The sequence below is a fragment of the Acanthisitta chloris genome, unplaced genomic scaffold (assembly GCF_000695815.1).
Source record: "Acanthisitta chloris isolate BGI_N310 unplaced genomic scaffold, ASM69581v1 scaffold15112, whole genome shotgun sequence".
Classification (NCBI taxonomy): domain Eukaryota; kingdom Metazoa; phylum Chordata; class Aves; order Passeriformes; family Acanthisittidae; genus Acanthisitta; species Acanthisitta chloris.
In genome coordinates, this window is record NW_008658982.1 from 1 (window position 1) to 14246 (window position 14246).

A 14246-nucleotide genomic window follows, 5' to 3' on the forward strand; every position below is an offset into this window, starting at 1 on the left:
GCGAACGCGGGAGTGCTTCTTGCTTACTTCGTTGGGAATAAGAAATGCAATTATCGCAAACCGCGGTTTTCCCCCTAAATTACTTTTTTCACTTTTCACCCCTTTTTTCGTTTTTCTTCTTGTTTCATTTTTTTTTTCTAAATACGAATTAAAAAGGCTAATCGCAGCACTGCTGCGGTGACTGATGACCGGCTCTGAGCCTCAGCTGGGCAGCTCCAGCGGGCACAGATTTCCCCGGCTCAGCTGCACCCCGGAGGAGGCAGAGGGGTTGTTGCCTCTCCAGGATGTGCATTAACTACATCGTTTTGTTGGGTTTGCCCTCGCGTATGCACTCTTGGTTTGGTTTAGTTTTATTTCCTAACGATTTGGAAGCCTTCCTCACACTGTCTTTTTTTTGGAGTTGGCGCTTAAGGTTCATTTTTCAGTTATTGAGTTGGGATGATTTATGATTCTTTCTCATGGATGTCTGATAGGGAAAAGCTTGGTGTGGTTGGCTTTGCTTTATTTTTAATATCATGCATGTGCTTCTTGAAAGGACTCTTAAAATTACTTTCCCTTGTCTGCAGAATTGTTGTAGATTGTGTTTGGGGGGAGAAAAGTGAGATAACTGTCTCTTTCTTGTTTCTCGTTTGTTTTTTTGTTTTGTTTTGTTTCCTCCTGGTCTTTCTTGGGATTAACAGGTGACTTTAGCGTCGGGACAGTTCGAGTTGGAGATCTTATCCATGCAAAATGTGAATGGTGAACTGCAAAATGGAAATTGCTGCGATGGCACCCGAAACCCAGGAGATAAAAAATGCACCAGAGATGAGTGTGACACCTATTTTAAAGTTTGCCTCAAGGAGTATCAATCGCGGGTCACTGCTGGAGGTCCTTGCAGCTTCGGCTCCAAATCCACTCCTGTCATCGGAGGAAATACCTTCAATTTAAAGTACAACCGGAATAATGAGAAGAACCGGATCGTTATCCCTTTCAGCTTTGCCTGGCCGGTGAGTTGTGTGGCCTGTTCTGGCTCTGCGTCTGGACGGTGCTCTCCGAGACGTCCTGAGCGAGCTGAGCTCGGACTTCTTGTGCCGGGGAAGAGGGACCAGGCTTGGGGAGGGAGCAGGCAGCTTGGCAAGAGCATCGGGAATCCACAGCACAGAAATGAGTAAAATGCAGTGGTGTTTTTGTTTTTGTTCCCTGGGGCTCACAATGCGCAGCCTGTTAAATTTGAAAGTCAGATGTGCAGTGAGGGGGATCTAAATGGGTCAGGGAAGCAAACCCAGTATCTCTGCATGAATAAGTCTCTTGAGACTTAGAAGGTCAGAAGTTCAGTTTTTCCTTTTTTTTTTTTGGGTTTTTTTTTTTTTTTTTTTTTTTGTTTTGTTTTTATTTGTCCTTAACCATGAAGTCTTTGGGTTTAAGCCAGAAGAGCAGTGGGTTAGGGGCTGTGGAGGGATCCCGTGTGAAAAGTGTGTGTCATAGCTGGCCTCCTTCCCTGGAGCATGTTTGGGAAGGCTTCCTGCTTCTCCCAAGGGCAAGTCTCACTGTACTGCTCGGTGTGGATGGGAGCTGCTGTTGCTGCTCTTGGTGAAGTTGTTGCCAGCTTCCCTGGTAAGCTGGCTATGTTTTGAGGTGCTTGTGGACTCTAGAAGCTAAAGACTGAGAAAAGCCTGGCCTTAAATTTTGGTCCATTTCACTCACTCCTCCCCACGGCACACCTTTTTCTGGCTACCTGCCCCTGTGGTCCACAGAGATTCTAGCTTCCCTCTAGCTGTGTATAAAACTCGGTGGCTCAAAGAGGTGGGACTCTGCCAGGCACTTTTCCAGCATTGTCCACTCTAGTAAATGCTGGTCAGCCGTGTAGAGAGGAGAGCTGGAGGATGGGTGACCCTTTCCTTCATCACTGAAAGATGCTTTTGTTGGTTGTCTAGAGGACTCTCCCTTAGGCTCTAGCCAGTGCTGCTTGTTTCTTCTGGGGTGCTCAAGAGGGTTGAGGCATTGATGGTCAGCTCTGCAGAGGTCCCTGCACAGAAAACTAGGACCATCTTTCCAAAATGGCCATCACCCAGGACAGACCCACACATGCAGGCTGCAGAGCTATAGGATTTGTGGAGATGGAGAGTTCCATGGCCTTGGATGGCAAGGGGTGCACTGTTTTCTGTGCTCAGCAGTGCTGCGTGCGGGCAAGCAAAAACTGAGGGTGACTGATCTGGGGGGTCTTATGTGCTAGCAGCAGTCTGTCTTTTGGGGTGGCTGTCTGGGATGCTGTGGTACAGATACTGAAACCTCCCAAATTTCTGCTCCTAAAACTTATATTTAGAGATCACCTAGGAAACAAAACTGTTTTCCCCCGCACACACCCCTTCTCCAAAGGCGCTGAGCAGACAGTTTCCCACCAAGTGCCTTGGGATATGTCGATGCTCAGCACTTTTGTAAATCCAATCATCCTAACCTAGATGCCTAAGGTCATTTTGGCGAGGGGCGGAGGGCCCTTACGTGTGTGCAGGGGAGGGGTGAATCTTGTTTCCTACCCTCTGTCACTATCACCGCTGGTGAGGTGCGGCATGCGTAGACTTTCCTCTCCCTCCAAAGCTTGGCCCTTCATAGTCAGATAAGCACTGGTTGCTGAGAGGCCCTGGACCATTTTTTTTTTTTTTTTGGGGGTGGTGGGGTGGTGGTGTCAGAAACCCGTCCCAAAAGCATTCCTTCTTCAGTTGTAGTGTAGACACCCACTTCGTAGTCCTGCTGCCAAGTGCTGCAGGCAGCCATGTGTTCTTGAAATGTCCTGTGCTGCCTCCTACCTGCCTCTTCTGTCAGTTGTGACTTGGGAGTGTCGAGGGCTGAAGAGGCACAAGAGAGAAATTAAGGCTCCGTTTTTAAGAAGATAGTATTACAAAGTACAATAGCAGAGTTAACAAAAGTATTCTCTGTTGAAAGTACAAGTCCTTCCTTTCTTTCTTTCCCTTTTCTTTCTCTTTTTTTCTAACATGAAATGAGATAAAACTGTTATCAAATATGCCATCAAAGGGATAAAGGCCTTTGTAAAAATCTGAGGTATTTGAAGCTCTGCCAATGGCTGTAGTGCTTGTGTTGCGGATTTTGACTTTTTTCAGAAAAGTGAGGTTCATCAAGGATTTTTTTCTTTCTTAACTAGCTTCGTGCTCCCTGTAATTCAAGTGCCTTGAATCTGAAGATACGTATATAAAAATGGTGTGAAAACTGAACATATTTCTTCTAACAACCCCTCTCTCCATAGGGTTGGGAAGGGTGTCTGCAGGGTGGGTTTTGGGGGGTGGGGACCATGGGAGAACTTTCTTAAGCTTGCTTGCTTCTTCATAAAAGAAATGCTTCTATTGTCTTGCTGAATCTAATTCAGCACTGGAATCCTAGAGCAGCAGCAGCAAAACTCCAGTTCAGCGTTTGAAATGTGTGAAACTGGACGACTTCAGACACTCTGGTTCATAAGCCTGGAAATTTTGGAGTAAACTCTTGCATGTTCCCATGCAGAAATACACTTTTGGAGACTCTGAGGATAGTCTGTTTGCAATTATCCAGCCTGCCTCCCAGCTTTAACTTCCATAGGACACAGCTTTTATGCTAGCCATTGTGACTTCCAAATGGCATTTGAACAAAAGAATATCTAATGTGGCTCTTATTTGTCCAAAAATTGTGTACACAAATCATTCTAGGCATTTTTTCAGAGCTCTGTGGATAAAGTAGTAAACTTAATTAGTCAGCTCAAATCTGATGCTGAGATTTTAGAACTTATAAAACATTTTCTTTAGATGAGTGAATACTGTTGACTTCAGTAAGAGCTTCAGATTAGCATTCCTTTTACCAATGTGGCTAATCATGAGAGTTGTCTTTGAACACATTCAGCTGAAAATTACAGTGAAGGTAATAAGAACTAGACTGAAATGTTAATCATATTGGACTTGAAAATTCATGCTCATCTCCTAATATGCATTGTTTGTGTTCTACCCTCTGAGGGAGGCTTTTCTTGGATGTTCCACCTTGAGTCAGTAACATTAAGAAGTCTTGTTGCCTTGACTACTTTGAAAAAGAATAATAAAAAAAAAACTTTTCCCATGTCAAGCTGCTCCTTATACTGTTTGTGAAAAATAGTTGTATTGCATTAGAGGCATTTATTCATCATGCAGGAGAGGAAGAAGAGATAATGGGGTGCTTAAAATGTCTTGTTAGAGTGGGCTTGTAGTTGTAATGTAGTTTTGAAGTGTCAGAGTCTTATTAATAACTTATGTGGTTTGCTCTTGTCAGTTTTGATACGTCCCCTGTGAGTAATGGGTGTGGAGATGGTGGGCCATAAATTAATTTAAGTGATGGGAGGTTTGAGGAAGTTGCTAGGAAACAGGGCAGCAGACCAGCATAAAGGAACTGGCATGGATCAGAAAGCTGCCCCTGCAGTAGCTGGTAATTCTTCAGTAAATTGAAACAATAGTGATGGTTATTAAAAAAATAATAAAATGCACATAGGCTTGCGTTTTTGCATTCATTCTGAGACTTCATTGACTTTCTGGACAGGCAAGCTTGGCTTTATGAAGCCATATAAAAAAGTATGGAACAAAAGAATTTCCATGTTAAAGTCTGTCTCAACAAGTTCTGTTTCATGGTAGACACATGCTCTTCTCTGACATGAATCAAATCTCTTGCCTTGCTTAAAGAACCCAAAGTGTGTTGTGTGCTGTACCTTAAGGGAGCTAAGCTTCAATTAACTAAGCAAAAGTTAGCACTGAACTTTGCTTTTATGTAAAGAAAGATCTTTTGGGGGTTTGGCGAGGCTGTGAGTAAGAAGGTCAAACTTGGCAGTTCCTTTGGTATGCAGAGCTCCAATTTCAAACAGCTTGTTTATCCTGAAATTATGATCCTTGTAATTATTTAATATTGGGGCCAATTGCACCAACACACTAGGAAACTACAGAGGTGGAAAAAAAATCCTCCAGTGTCTAAATGAGTTTAGCATAAAATACACTTAAAGAGTTTTGAGCATCTTATTTCAACTTTATGCTAAAAAATAAAATAGTCAGCTTTGCCCCTTCTTAATGACAAATCTTAGTGCTACTGGTTCCTGAAGATATAGAATATATTTTCTGGGTAGACATTGTTTCTTCTGGCTAGAGAGTGATAGCCAAAGAGATTTAGTGTTTTTTAAGCTTTGTGAACTTTTTCCCCCTGTCTTGACACAAGAGGTTTCCAAAATACTAATCTGCAGCTGCTGTTAAAGTAACAGCTTTTTGAATCTGAGAGAAATATATAACTTCAATCAACTGCCTCTGATTTTTCTTTAAACCTACTATGTGACAGTCGTAAGACTAAAATTTGAGGTTTGATTTTTGTTTCTCGCTCTCTCTCCAGTTAACTTGTAGAAGCAAATGCTACGTATTGTTCAAGCTTTTCTTAAAGAATGCCTGATAAGTCATCTTGGAGCATGGGCAGATCAGAAGACATTTTTATAATAACAAAGTGCATATTAATCAAATCCACACTCTCATTTACCATTGAATGAATAATTTAAGAATAAATCATCAACATTCAAAGTGCAGTGTTTTGCCTAGGATTACTATCCAGAATGGAGCTGAGAGTATTAAGTGACCTCTGAAGCATAATTAGCATCCACAAGGTGGTTTTTTCCCAGGACTGCAGAGAAGTCATGCATCCATTTGGAGGGTTTGGACTTCTTACATGTTCTTAAGTCTTTTTAGCTTCCAGTCAGTTCAGAACTTCATCTTCCTGGTATATCCATTTGACTGTATTGCCATAATATGTCTAAAAATAATTCCTCATCCTGCCTGCTCCCAGAATTTTTGTTGTTATAATAAAGGCCTACTCCAGTTTAACTCCAGTGGCAGCTGGATTGGGCCTGGCACTGAAGCTTATTCCCAAACTTTCTCAGACTACATACATCCAGCAGTGTCAGCTTGTTTATGCAGCTGGAAGTCTGCATGTCTGAAAATGAGTTGCGTAAAATTGATGCTTTATGCTTAAAATTCTAGTTCACTCAAGGAAACATACCACCTCGCTGAGGGCTGGAGTAGAAGTCAGCTGGTTCTGAAGCTGGTGCAGTTGGGTCTGAGCTAATTAGGTGAGGTGTTGTGCCAGACCAGAGGCTTAGACTCTCATACATGGCACTTGCTCCAAAGTCAGTTCTTAATGGAGTTTGGGTGCATTGCAAAGCAACAGTTTTTACTTCATCTACAAAGAAATACTTTTATCTCTGTTGATAATACGAATGACAGGATTGGTTTTGAAGGCTGAAACTAAACTTGCCTTTGAATTTCTGTTGATGAATAGAAGTTTTAGATGTTATTTGACTCAGCTCTAATAATTTTAATTGTTAACTCATGTGCCTTAATATGGGGAAAGATATCAAGACTAGAAGCTGTTGCCTTTGTTTCTTGTTAGCCTGTGAAGCTCATGGTTCTGTGGTCACTGTTCTCCGGCATAAATTACACTTGTTATTCTTGTAGCATTCAGAAGAAACTGCAAAAAGTGGATAGAAGTGGTTAAAGTGGTTTGTAAATAGTCAAACATCCAGAGCCCTTTACCAGCTCAACCCAGTTCTTAGGCACTTAGGTAAATAAGTAGAAAGGCTTCTTGTTCAGGCTTGCTTCATGTGAACCTGACTGTTTTGCTTGGCTGGCTACTAGGTATTCTCTCTATTAACCTTGCCACCCTTTTGTAACTGGTGCATTTAATTATCAGTGGGATGCTTTAAACAGGTAGGGGGACTGATAAGAGTAGGTAATCTGCTTGTTGGTGAAGGTTGAAAGCAACCATTGACATTTTGGCCTATCTGCTAGGCTTTGACAAGTGGGGCTCCGTGAGAAAATGACTGCGTGACTAGATAAGGTGCCGATTAAAATGCTGCTGTTGTATGAAGCACCCTGGTAGCTGAGATCACTTAAAATCATTAATTTATAAAGAAAGAAAGAAAAAGTTTCTATACTTTCTTCTTTGCCTTTTTTAAAAAAAATTTATTTTAAAGGAGGGAGGACCCTGAGTCTCCCCCCTGTACCCCAGTACATTGTTCCATTAATGCATGCTAGTTTTATGATTGGAATACATTGTAGTCCGGCCACCCAGACAGAGGCATTGACTGCTAATATTAACCAAGAACAATAGTGTGGCCATACTGACTGCAGTGAGGATTACAGAACATAATGGGGCCTATCCAAAAATAATGCTAATACAGGACAAGCAACAGGAAGCAGCAGTAGACTCAGCATTGCTCGGCTCCCAGACAAACCATGGACTTACTTCACACAATGGCAACTTCAGCACATTATGTATTCACAGGATACTCATTATTCTAGCAGGCTTGCCAGATCAGAGATCAGCCTGGTTTACTGGATGCTTAAGCGTATGCATAGTTTGGATAGCGGTACTTTTGTGTCCTTCATCATTTGGCAGGAGGGTGGCAGCTGTATTGCAAAGAAGGTCTTGACTTCGGTCACTGGCTTGGTTTGTGCCAAGACAGAATAGGGGGAGAAAGCCTCTCCTGGAATCTGCTAATATAGTTAAATTTGTTTTCATGTCTTCTCCTTTATGTGGCAATGAAGTGTTTACTGGCATTAACAGCAATAAAGGAACTACTCAAAATCAAGGCTAAAGGAGCTGTGTGCTCTGTTTTTGTGTGGGCATGTTCTGATGAGGCTCTTGGCTGGGCTGCCTGCACAGGGTTCAGCGGAGCTCTTGGCCGTGGGCTTTGAGGTGTGTTACAGCTTAGATATTATTTTTTATGTATGTGGGGTTGAGAGAGTAACAGCTTTGTAGAGGGTTGCCTTGTCCTTACATAGGTTGTCCCAAAGAAGAGCTTCCTGATGATGTTCCATTTGACAAAAGGTTAAGAAGGTTATGTGGTTTTTCTGCTTTTCTGAAATATGCTCACATGTCCTCTGGATGAGGAACCAATTGCCTTTTAACTCCTGAAGGAATATTCTGTTGTCAAAGTTGTCTGTCTGACCACAGCATGACGTTGTGATGCATCGGTATAGTGTCACGGTGACTTGTCAGGTGGCGACAGAGGTACACAAGTGAGATTCCTACTGATGTTTAGAAGAAGTGGTTTTGTGCCTAGCTTTAACCCTGCTCAGAGCTGTCCTTCCTCCTTGGCCCCTGGGTGCTTTGAAGTATGCCTTGGTTTCCCTCTCTCACCCCTTTCCAGCTGAAGGCAGGAGGGTGTGCTGTGACAGTGTACCAGTGCCCTAGCCACCTTCCCTAGGATGCAGACAGGGTGTGAGCACCACTCTCAAACTGGTCTTCACAGCCGTGCACGGCTGGCAGAGCGTGAGGACAATGTTGCTGGGCTTAACCTGCTCTCCTTGTTTGGCAGGGGAGGAGCAGGCACAGCGTTCAGAATGCAAACTTCCCACTGCATTTGTCTAGTCATGGTTTCACATGCTCAGCAAAGCTCTTGCATGCTTTATCCACAAGGATAGGAGGGAAAGACGTTTGACTAGTTGCAACCCCTTTGAAAAAGGAGGCTGTCCTTGTGCTAATGAGCCGGATGTTTTAATCTTGCTCTGCCCCACTGCCTTGCAGAGTACCTTTAGAAGCCAAAGTACAAAAGCACCAAAAGTCTGGATGAAGGGAGGGAAGAAGGTAATCAAGCAGAGAGCTTTAAACACTTTCTGCTTACCTGGATCTGCTAGGACTTCATTTATATAACCAGAAAGGATGTTGCATTGCCCTTTCAGACCCTTAAAAGGGACAGTTACGGATTTCAGGGTCTTGACAGTCTGTTGAGTTGTATTATCAATGGATCAAGGCTAAATCAAGGTGACTTGTCATTGTGGAAAATAGCTCTTACACATTGATGCTTGCTTTTTTATTCTTGGAGTGTGAACTTAACCATTTCCATCCTCTCATAGAAATTTGGGTTAAATTTGACCATGTTACCTTTCACTCCCCTGGGCTGATTCAGGCTGTGGATGTTCTACACAATGTGCTGGCTTACTCGTCCTTTCAAGCTGCCTTTTCTCTCAAGCCAGAATCCACGCCTTCTGGTCAAGCTCAGGTTTACAGTGGCTAATTGGGTGTGACTCTGGAAAGTTCACTGCTGCCTTGTTGCCAAGGACATTGCTTTGATGGAAGAAGGTGCATGATGTGGAATTCTTGTGTCTGGAGATTATATATATATATATTTATTCAAAGATGGGCAGAGGTCATCTATGGGCATGGGAAAACTTAAACGTCCATGCTGCAAGCAGTCATTCCTGAGATATCTGGATCGTTGATCTATAGAGTGGGGATGATATGCACTTTAAAAAAATCTCAACAGTGCAGCTTTGTACAGAATTGCTTTCTTTGGGGGGGGAAGTGTGAGGGAATTAGCTAGAAGTATGTGATAGTTAGATTGTTGCTACTGTTGTGAAGCTCTGTGTGCCTGTGTCTTTTGTTTAGAAGGGTCTCATCTTGAACACAAAGTTTTGTCTTTTTTTTTTCCCCATGCTGAGAGGGACAGAGCCAAAAGATCAAATGCCATTCTTTGTATCATGCCTTCTCAGGACAGAGATTCTTCATTTAAAACATTCAGATGGGGTGAGAGGGGGCACACAGAAACAAGGGAATTGCTAGGGTTGGCCTATTCCCCCTGCATTTAGTTTCTATCTCTCTAAGCAGAAGCCTCTCCTCTCTTTAAACAAACTCCTCTGTGGTTGGAAAGTGGTCACACAAGTATCTAGCAACAGTAGCACTGAGCTAGGATTCAGCCTTTCCTTTCCTTAAGGGCTAGGTGTGTTGGTAAACAGTCCTGAGAACCAGCCGGGAACTGTTGCTATGAGTTTAGACAAAATATCTTCCAAAACAATTATGCAAGGCCGAAAGGAAAACATCCTTAACTTTATTGGAAGTAGTGCCACTTGACATAATTCATTCTCTATATCATAATTTTTTTTCAAGCTTGCAGTAACATGTTATGCTTGTGCTGCTTAATGTTGGTAATTAAACCAGTGAGGAAGCACCCAAGATAGTGCAATCTGCATCTGTAATAGGGCTCAGGAGTTCTATTCTTGTTTTGTTTGTTTGTTTTGGGGTGTTTTTTTACCACTGACTGGTGTGAGGACTTTTAAACTCTTTTTTAAACAGTGTTAGATGATTGTGTGGTGTTTTATTTTCAGAGTTTCTTTTGAGTTGTCAGACTTTGCCTAGAATAGAAACAAATAATGTAGAACTTTTCATGAAATATTAACCAAAAATGGTTTGGGCTAATGGAGCCCCTGCATGGAAGTTGGGGTGCATGTCTTGGCTTGCCCAGCTTTGCTTACTTTTGGAAGCATTTTCCCACAGTTATCAGTGAACAGAATGGAATCCTGGTCTGCTTTGAATATGAAACATATTTAGGCTATATTGCAAGCCGGCGGCAGTCACAAACTGGGTTTTCATTCCGAGGCTGCATGCTGTGTCCAGTCGTGAGAAAGCAGCCTGCTCCGACTCTTTCTCTTTTTTTTTTTTCCTTTCTTTTTTTGTTTCCTCTCCTCTTAAGGAATTCGAGAGCTGCCTTAGCCTTGCACCTTGTAGCAGCTCACTCTGGGAACTGTGTTTTGGTTTCTGTTACAGAGAAGGTGCTAAGCACTGCAGACCACAAACGAGCAGGCTGTGACTGAGCACGGATACAATTAAGAAGAAATAAACCTTACAATGTACAACTGCTATGGCAAAGCATCAAAACCCTTCACAGAGAGTTTTTATTTGTTCTATGATTGTTCTAATCACCAGAAAGATGTCACAATTATTGCCTCGTTTATAGCCATTATTACGCCTTTTACTTTTCCAGTTGGTTTTTTTGCCTATTTTTCATCAGTTGGTTTGGTTTGGTTTTTTTTGGAGGGGAGGTGTTTTGTTTTGGTTTTGAATCATTGTGTAAGTTTGGATATGGCTGGCTAAATGGTAATTTTGAAAGATACAACTTGGATATCTCAGAGCAGAGCTGGAAGAGAAGATGTTTTAATGGCTCTTGTTCTCAAGTTAGGATTGAAGATAAAGGTGGCTTAGATGTAATAACTGGCGTCTTTCCAACCCACGGAGTCACTTCAGTTAGTTTATGCCTATGATTATTATTACTGGAGTGCTAGAAAGCTCATTGGCAGCTTAGAGCATCTGTAAATGTGACACGGGGTGGATAGTGCGGCTTCCCTTTCCCTGCTCTTCCAAATAGTCTGATCTTAGCCTTTGTGTTACAATGCTTCTCTCTCACCCCACCCCCTTCCCATATCCATCAGTTCTTCCCTCAGTTACCTGATACTTGTGGGAGCTGCGATGGCCCTCATGCAGACAAAGCTTTCAAAGGGGGTGCTGAAAAGCAAAGTCCCTGGAGATTGCGCTGTCAAGGCAGGGCACAGTAATCTTAGCAACACTTCTTGCTTTCAGGATGGCTGGGGGAAGGGACATCAAGACTACTTTTCTGTAACTGAAATTCTTTTGAAGCAGTTTTTTGAGAGTGTAGGTTTAGGTTTTTTGATGCTGCTGTGCTAGCCTGGTGTTTTGTGTCTTCCATGTGCAATCGTTCCTCACATGCTTTATTGCAGCTCCAGCACAGTGTCAAAGGCTGTACTTCCTGGTTAAGTACATAAGATGCATTAATGATGACAAAGATGAGCTATCCAAGGTGAAAGGTCTTCTAAGTCAGACTGGATAAGGTAGCTTATGGGGTTTCAAGAAGATCATGTTTGTCTCAAGTATAATCTTTTACCTATTTATGTTTTCAAGTATTCCCCTTCGGGGCAGAGAGCAGAATTTTTCTTTTTAATAAAAATTGTTGTTTTGGTTTTTCTTAGTCATGTGTGGCTTTGAAACTAACTCTTATTTCTCTTTTGCAGAGATCCTACACATTGCTTGTTGAGGCATGGGATTACAATGATAACTCCACAAGTAAGTATTCACTCTGCTGTTTTCCTTAGTTTGGACAGCTTGGTTTCCTGTGAATCGAAAGGTCTCTGGTAGTCTAACAAGCTCGTTGTGAGTTAGAGCACAAGGAGGGGGGGAAAACTCTCCCGCAGACAATCTGGAGCAACTCCTCCAGGTTCTGCAGCAGCCTGTTTCCCTTGTATTGCCTGCAGAGGCTGAGTTCACTCACCTAGGCACATGCAGTTTGATGCCTAAAAATAGATGCTGTTAATGCCTTCTTTCTCCTTAGGGAGAATAAAAGCCAAGGGATTTCTTCAGGTTTTTGAGGGTTTTTTTGTTTTTTTTTATTAGGAGTGATATTTGGAAGCCTAAGTATTCTTGATTTGGGACCTCCTCTCCTCAAAACTCAATCTGCTGCTTTAAAAAAATAGAAAACCATAAAATCTCCGTAAGACTTGGTATAGATATCTACTTAATGACTGTAGATGAGAAATAGGAGTGAATACCAGCTCTTCCTTGGGAGTTGGATATCTAGAGATTCATATGGGCTGAAAAATATTTACCAGACACTACCTGCTAGAGCTGGCTGAAAATCTGTCGCCTGGAATGTCTTTGGTTGGTTTCAAAGGATTCTGCTAAGCTTTTCCTGTTGGCTAGAGGAAGCTGCATGAAGCCTCTTGTCACAGGAGATGTTCTGCTTATTGCCTACTGTTAATGCCGCAGGTGGGCAAAATTAGCTCTGTTTTCAGTGTAAGGCTTTAACAGTGTGTGTGGTAGAAGCCACAGAAGAAAGTAGGAGTCTGAACTCACTAACCTTTTGCTGACACAAGAAGCCTGTTCCTTCAACAAGGAAGCAGCAGCACTGTGGTTCTTCTTAGAGAAATCAAGTAGCAGTTTTTTGTAGGAAAGTGGGGGAAGGCACTTTGGAATGCCAGGTGACAGCCATGTAGGAATGAAATGGGCTTCACACCTCACCAGGGAAAGGGCTGGTAGAAACGTGCACAGTGCTGTGGTTTTGTTTTAATTGGTGAAAAGTACACAGCTTGGGAATGGCCTTTGAGTCTGGGAACCTTTGTGGACTCATCTGCTCTTTATATTTATTCATTTTTAGATATACATGAGATGTCCTATTAGTTCTTAGTTCCAGAAAAGCAGCTGTCCATTGCAAATGGTTCGTGTGACCTGTCAGGGATAGCCACGTTCAGCACTATCGCTGTACCTCTGATTTCAGGCCCTACCCCAGCACAGCAATGGAGCAGTGGCTTGGAGACTTCTTGTTTCTTGCCTGTGGAGTATTTTATGGAGGAGAAGAAAATTGATGCTGCAGCAGCAGTGTTGTGTTAAAAATGGAAGATGCCTGAATTCAAAATGAAAGTCTTGTTTATAGTAGGATCTGAGAGTTTTTTCAGACTGGTTCTCTGCCACTTTTACTATTATTAGAGCTCATCTTTTTTCATGAAACAACTGCATTTCCAAAGCCACACAATGAACTCTTTCTTTGCTTTCATGTTCTGGAAGTACAATTGTCTTCAGACAAAATTGCCTCGTTTCTCAGCAGTGCATTTGACCAAGTGCAGACATGTTCTTGCATATGTTCCTGATCTGCATAAGCTTTGCTGTATCCATCTGTAGGTCACTTCAGTCACTGCACTGCACAAAGCTTTCCCTTTGTGCCCCATTGCTTGACTTACAGTCAGCTTTCCCAGAGCAGAAGAATAAGTCTTGAAGAACTAGTTAAGAAAATGATTAGAACTAAAAAACTGTCATTATATAATGTGATGAGTGGGGGGCTTTTTTATGTCCAGGATTTTCTTTTACCTTAATTACCATAGGTCACTTCAGTCACTGCACTGCACAAAGCTTTCCCTTTGTGCCCCATTGCTTGACTTACAGTCAGCTTTCCCAGAGCAGAAGAATAAGTCTTGAAGAACTAGTTAAGAAAATGATTAGAACTAAAAAACTGTCATTATATAATGTGATGAGTGGGGGGCTTTTTTATGTCCAGGATTTTCTTTTACCTTAATTACCATTGAATTGGAAGGACCCTGTGAGGGCTCTCAACAGTAAAAGTGGATTTAGTAGGTTTTGTGTAGGTTTTCAATAGCTCTAGCAGCCTCTGATCAATTAAGTTGTTAGGAGATCCTAGTGTGGTTGCTTCCTTCCCCTCTCTATATTCCACTCCTCCTACATTCTCTTTACCACATGATCTCTTGTCTCACTTCCAGGAGTGGCTTACAGTTAAGTTCTGGCCCTGCTGAAGTTGATGAGAATTGTGCTTTGTTGGAGCCAAGATTCAACTCCAATGGTTTTCTTACTCTGGTTCTTGTCTAGTTGCCATCTTGCTACTGTTGCTTCATACATAAAGCTAATGGGGCTGACATTGCATCTCAAACTATGTCAAA

The 14246-nt window shown here is 42.3% G+C and overlaps 1 protein-coding gene across 1 annotated transcript in view; it reads left to right on the plus strand.

Annotated features, from left to right (window-relative positions):
- The first annotated feature begins 438 nt into the window (after positions 1-438).
- Positions 439-14246, plus strand: part of JAG1 (jagged 1) — a 34186-nt gene continuing 20378 nt past the window's right edge. The window contains exons 1-3 of the mRNA XM_009069224.1: positions 439-582; positions 681-986; positions 11817-11868. Coding sequence (XP_009067472.1) covers positions 439-582; positions 681-986; positions 11817-11868 — 502 coding nt within the window. The remainder of the gene's footprint in view (positions 583-680; positions 987-11816; positions 11869-14246) is intronic.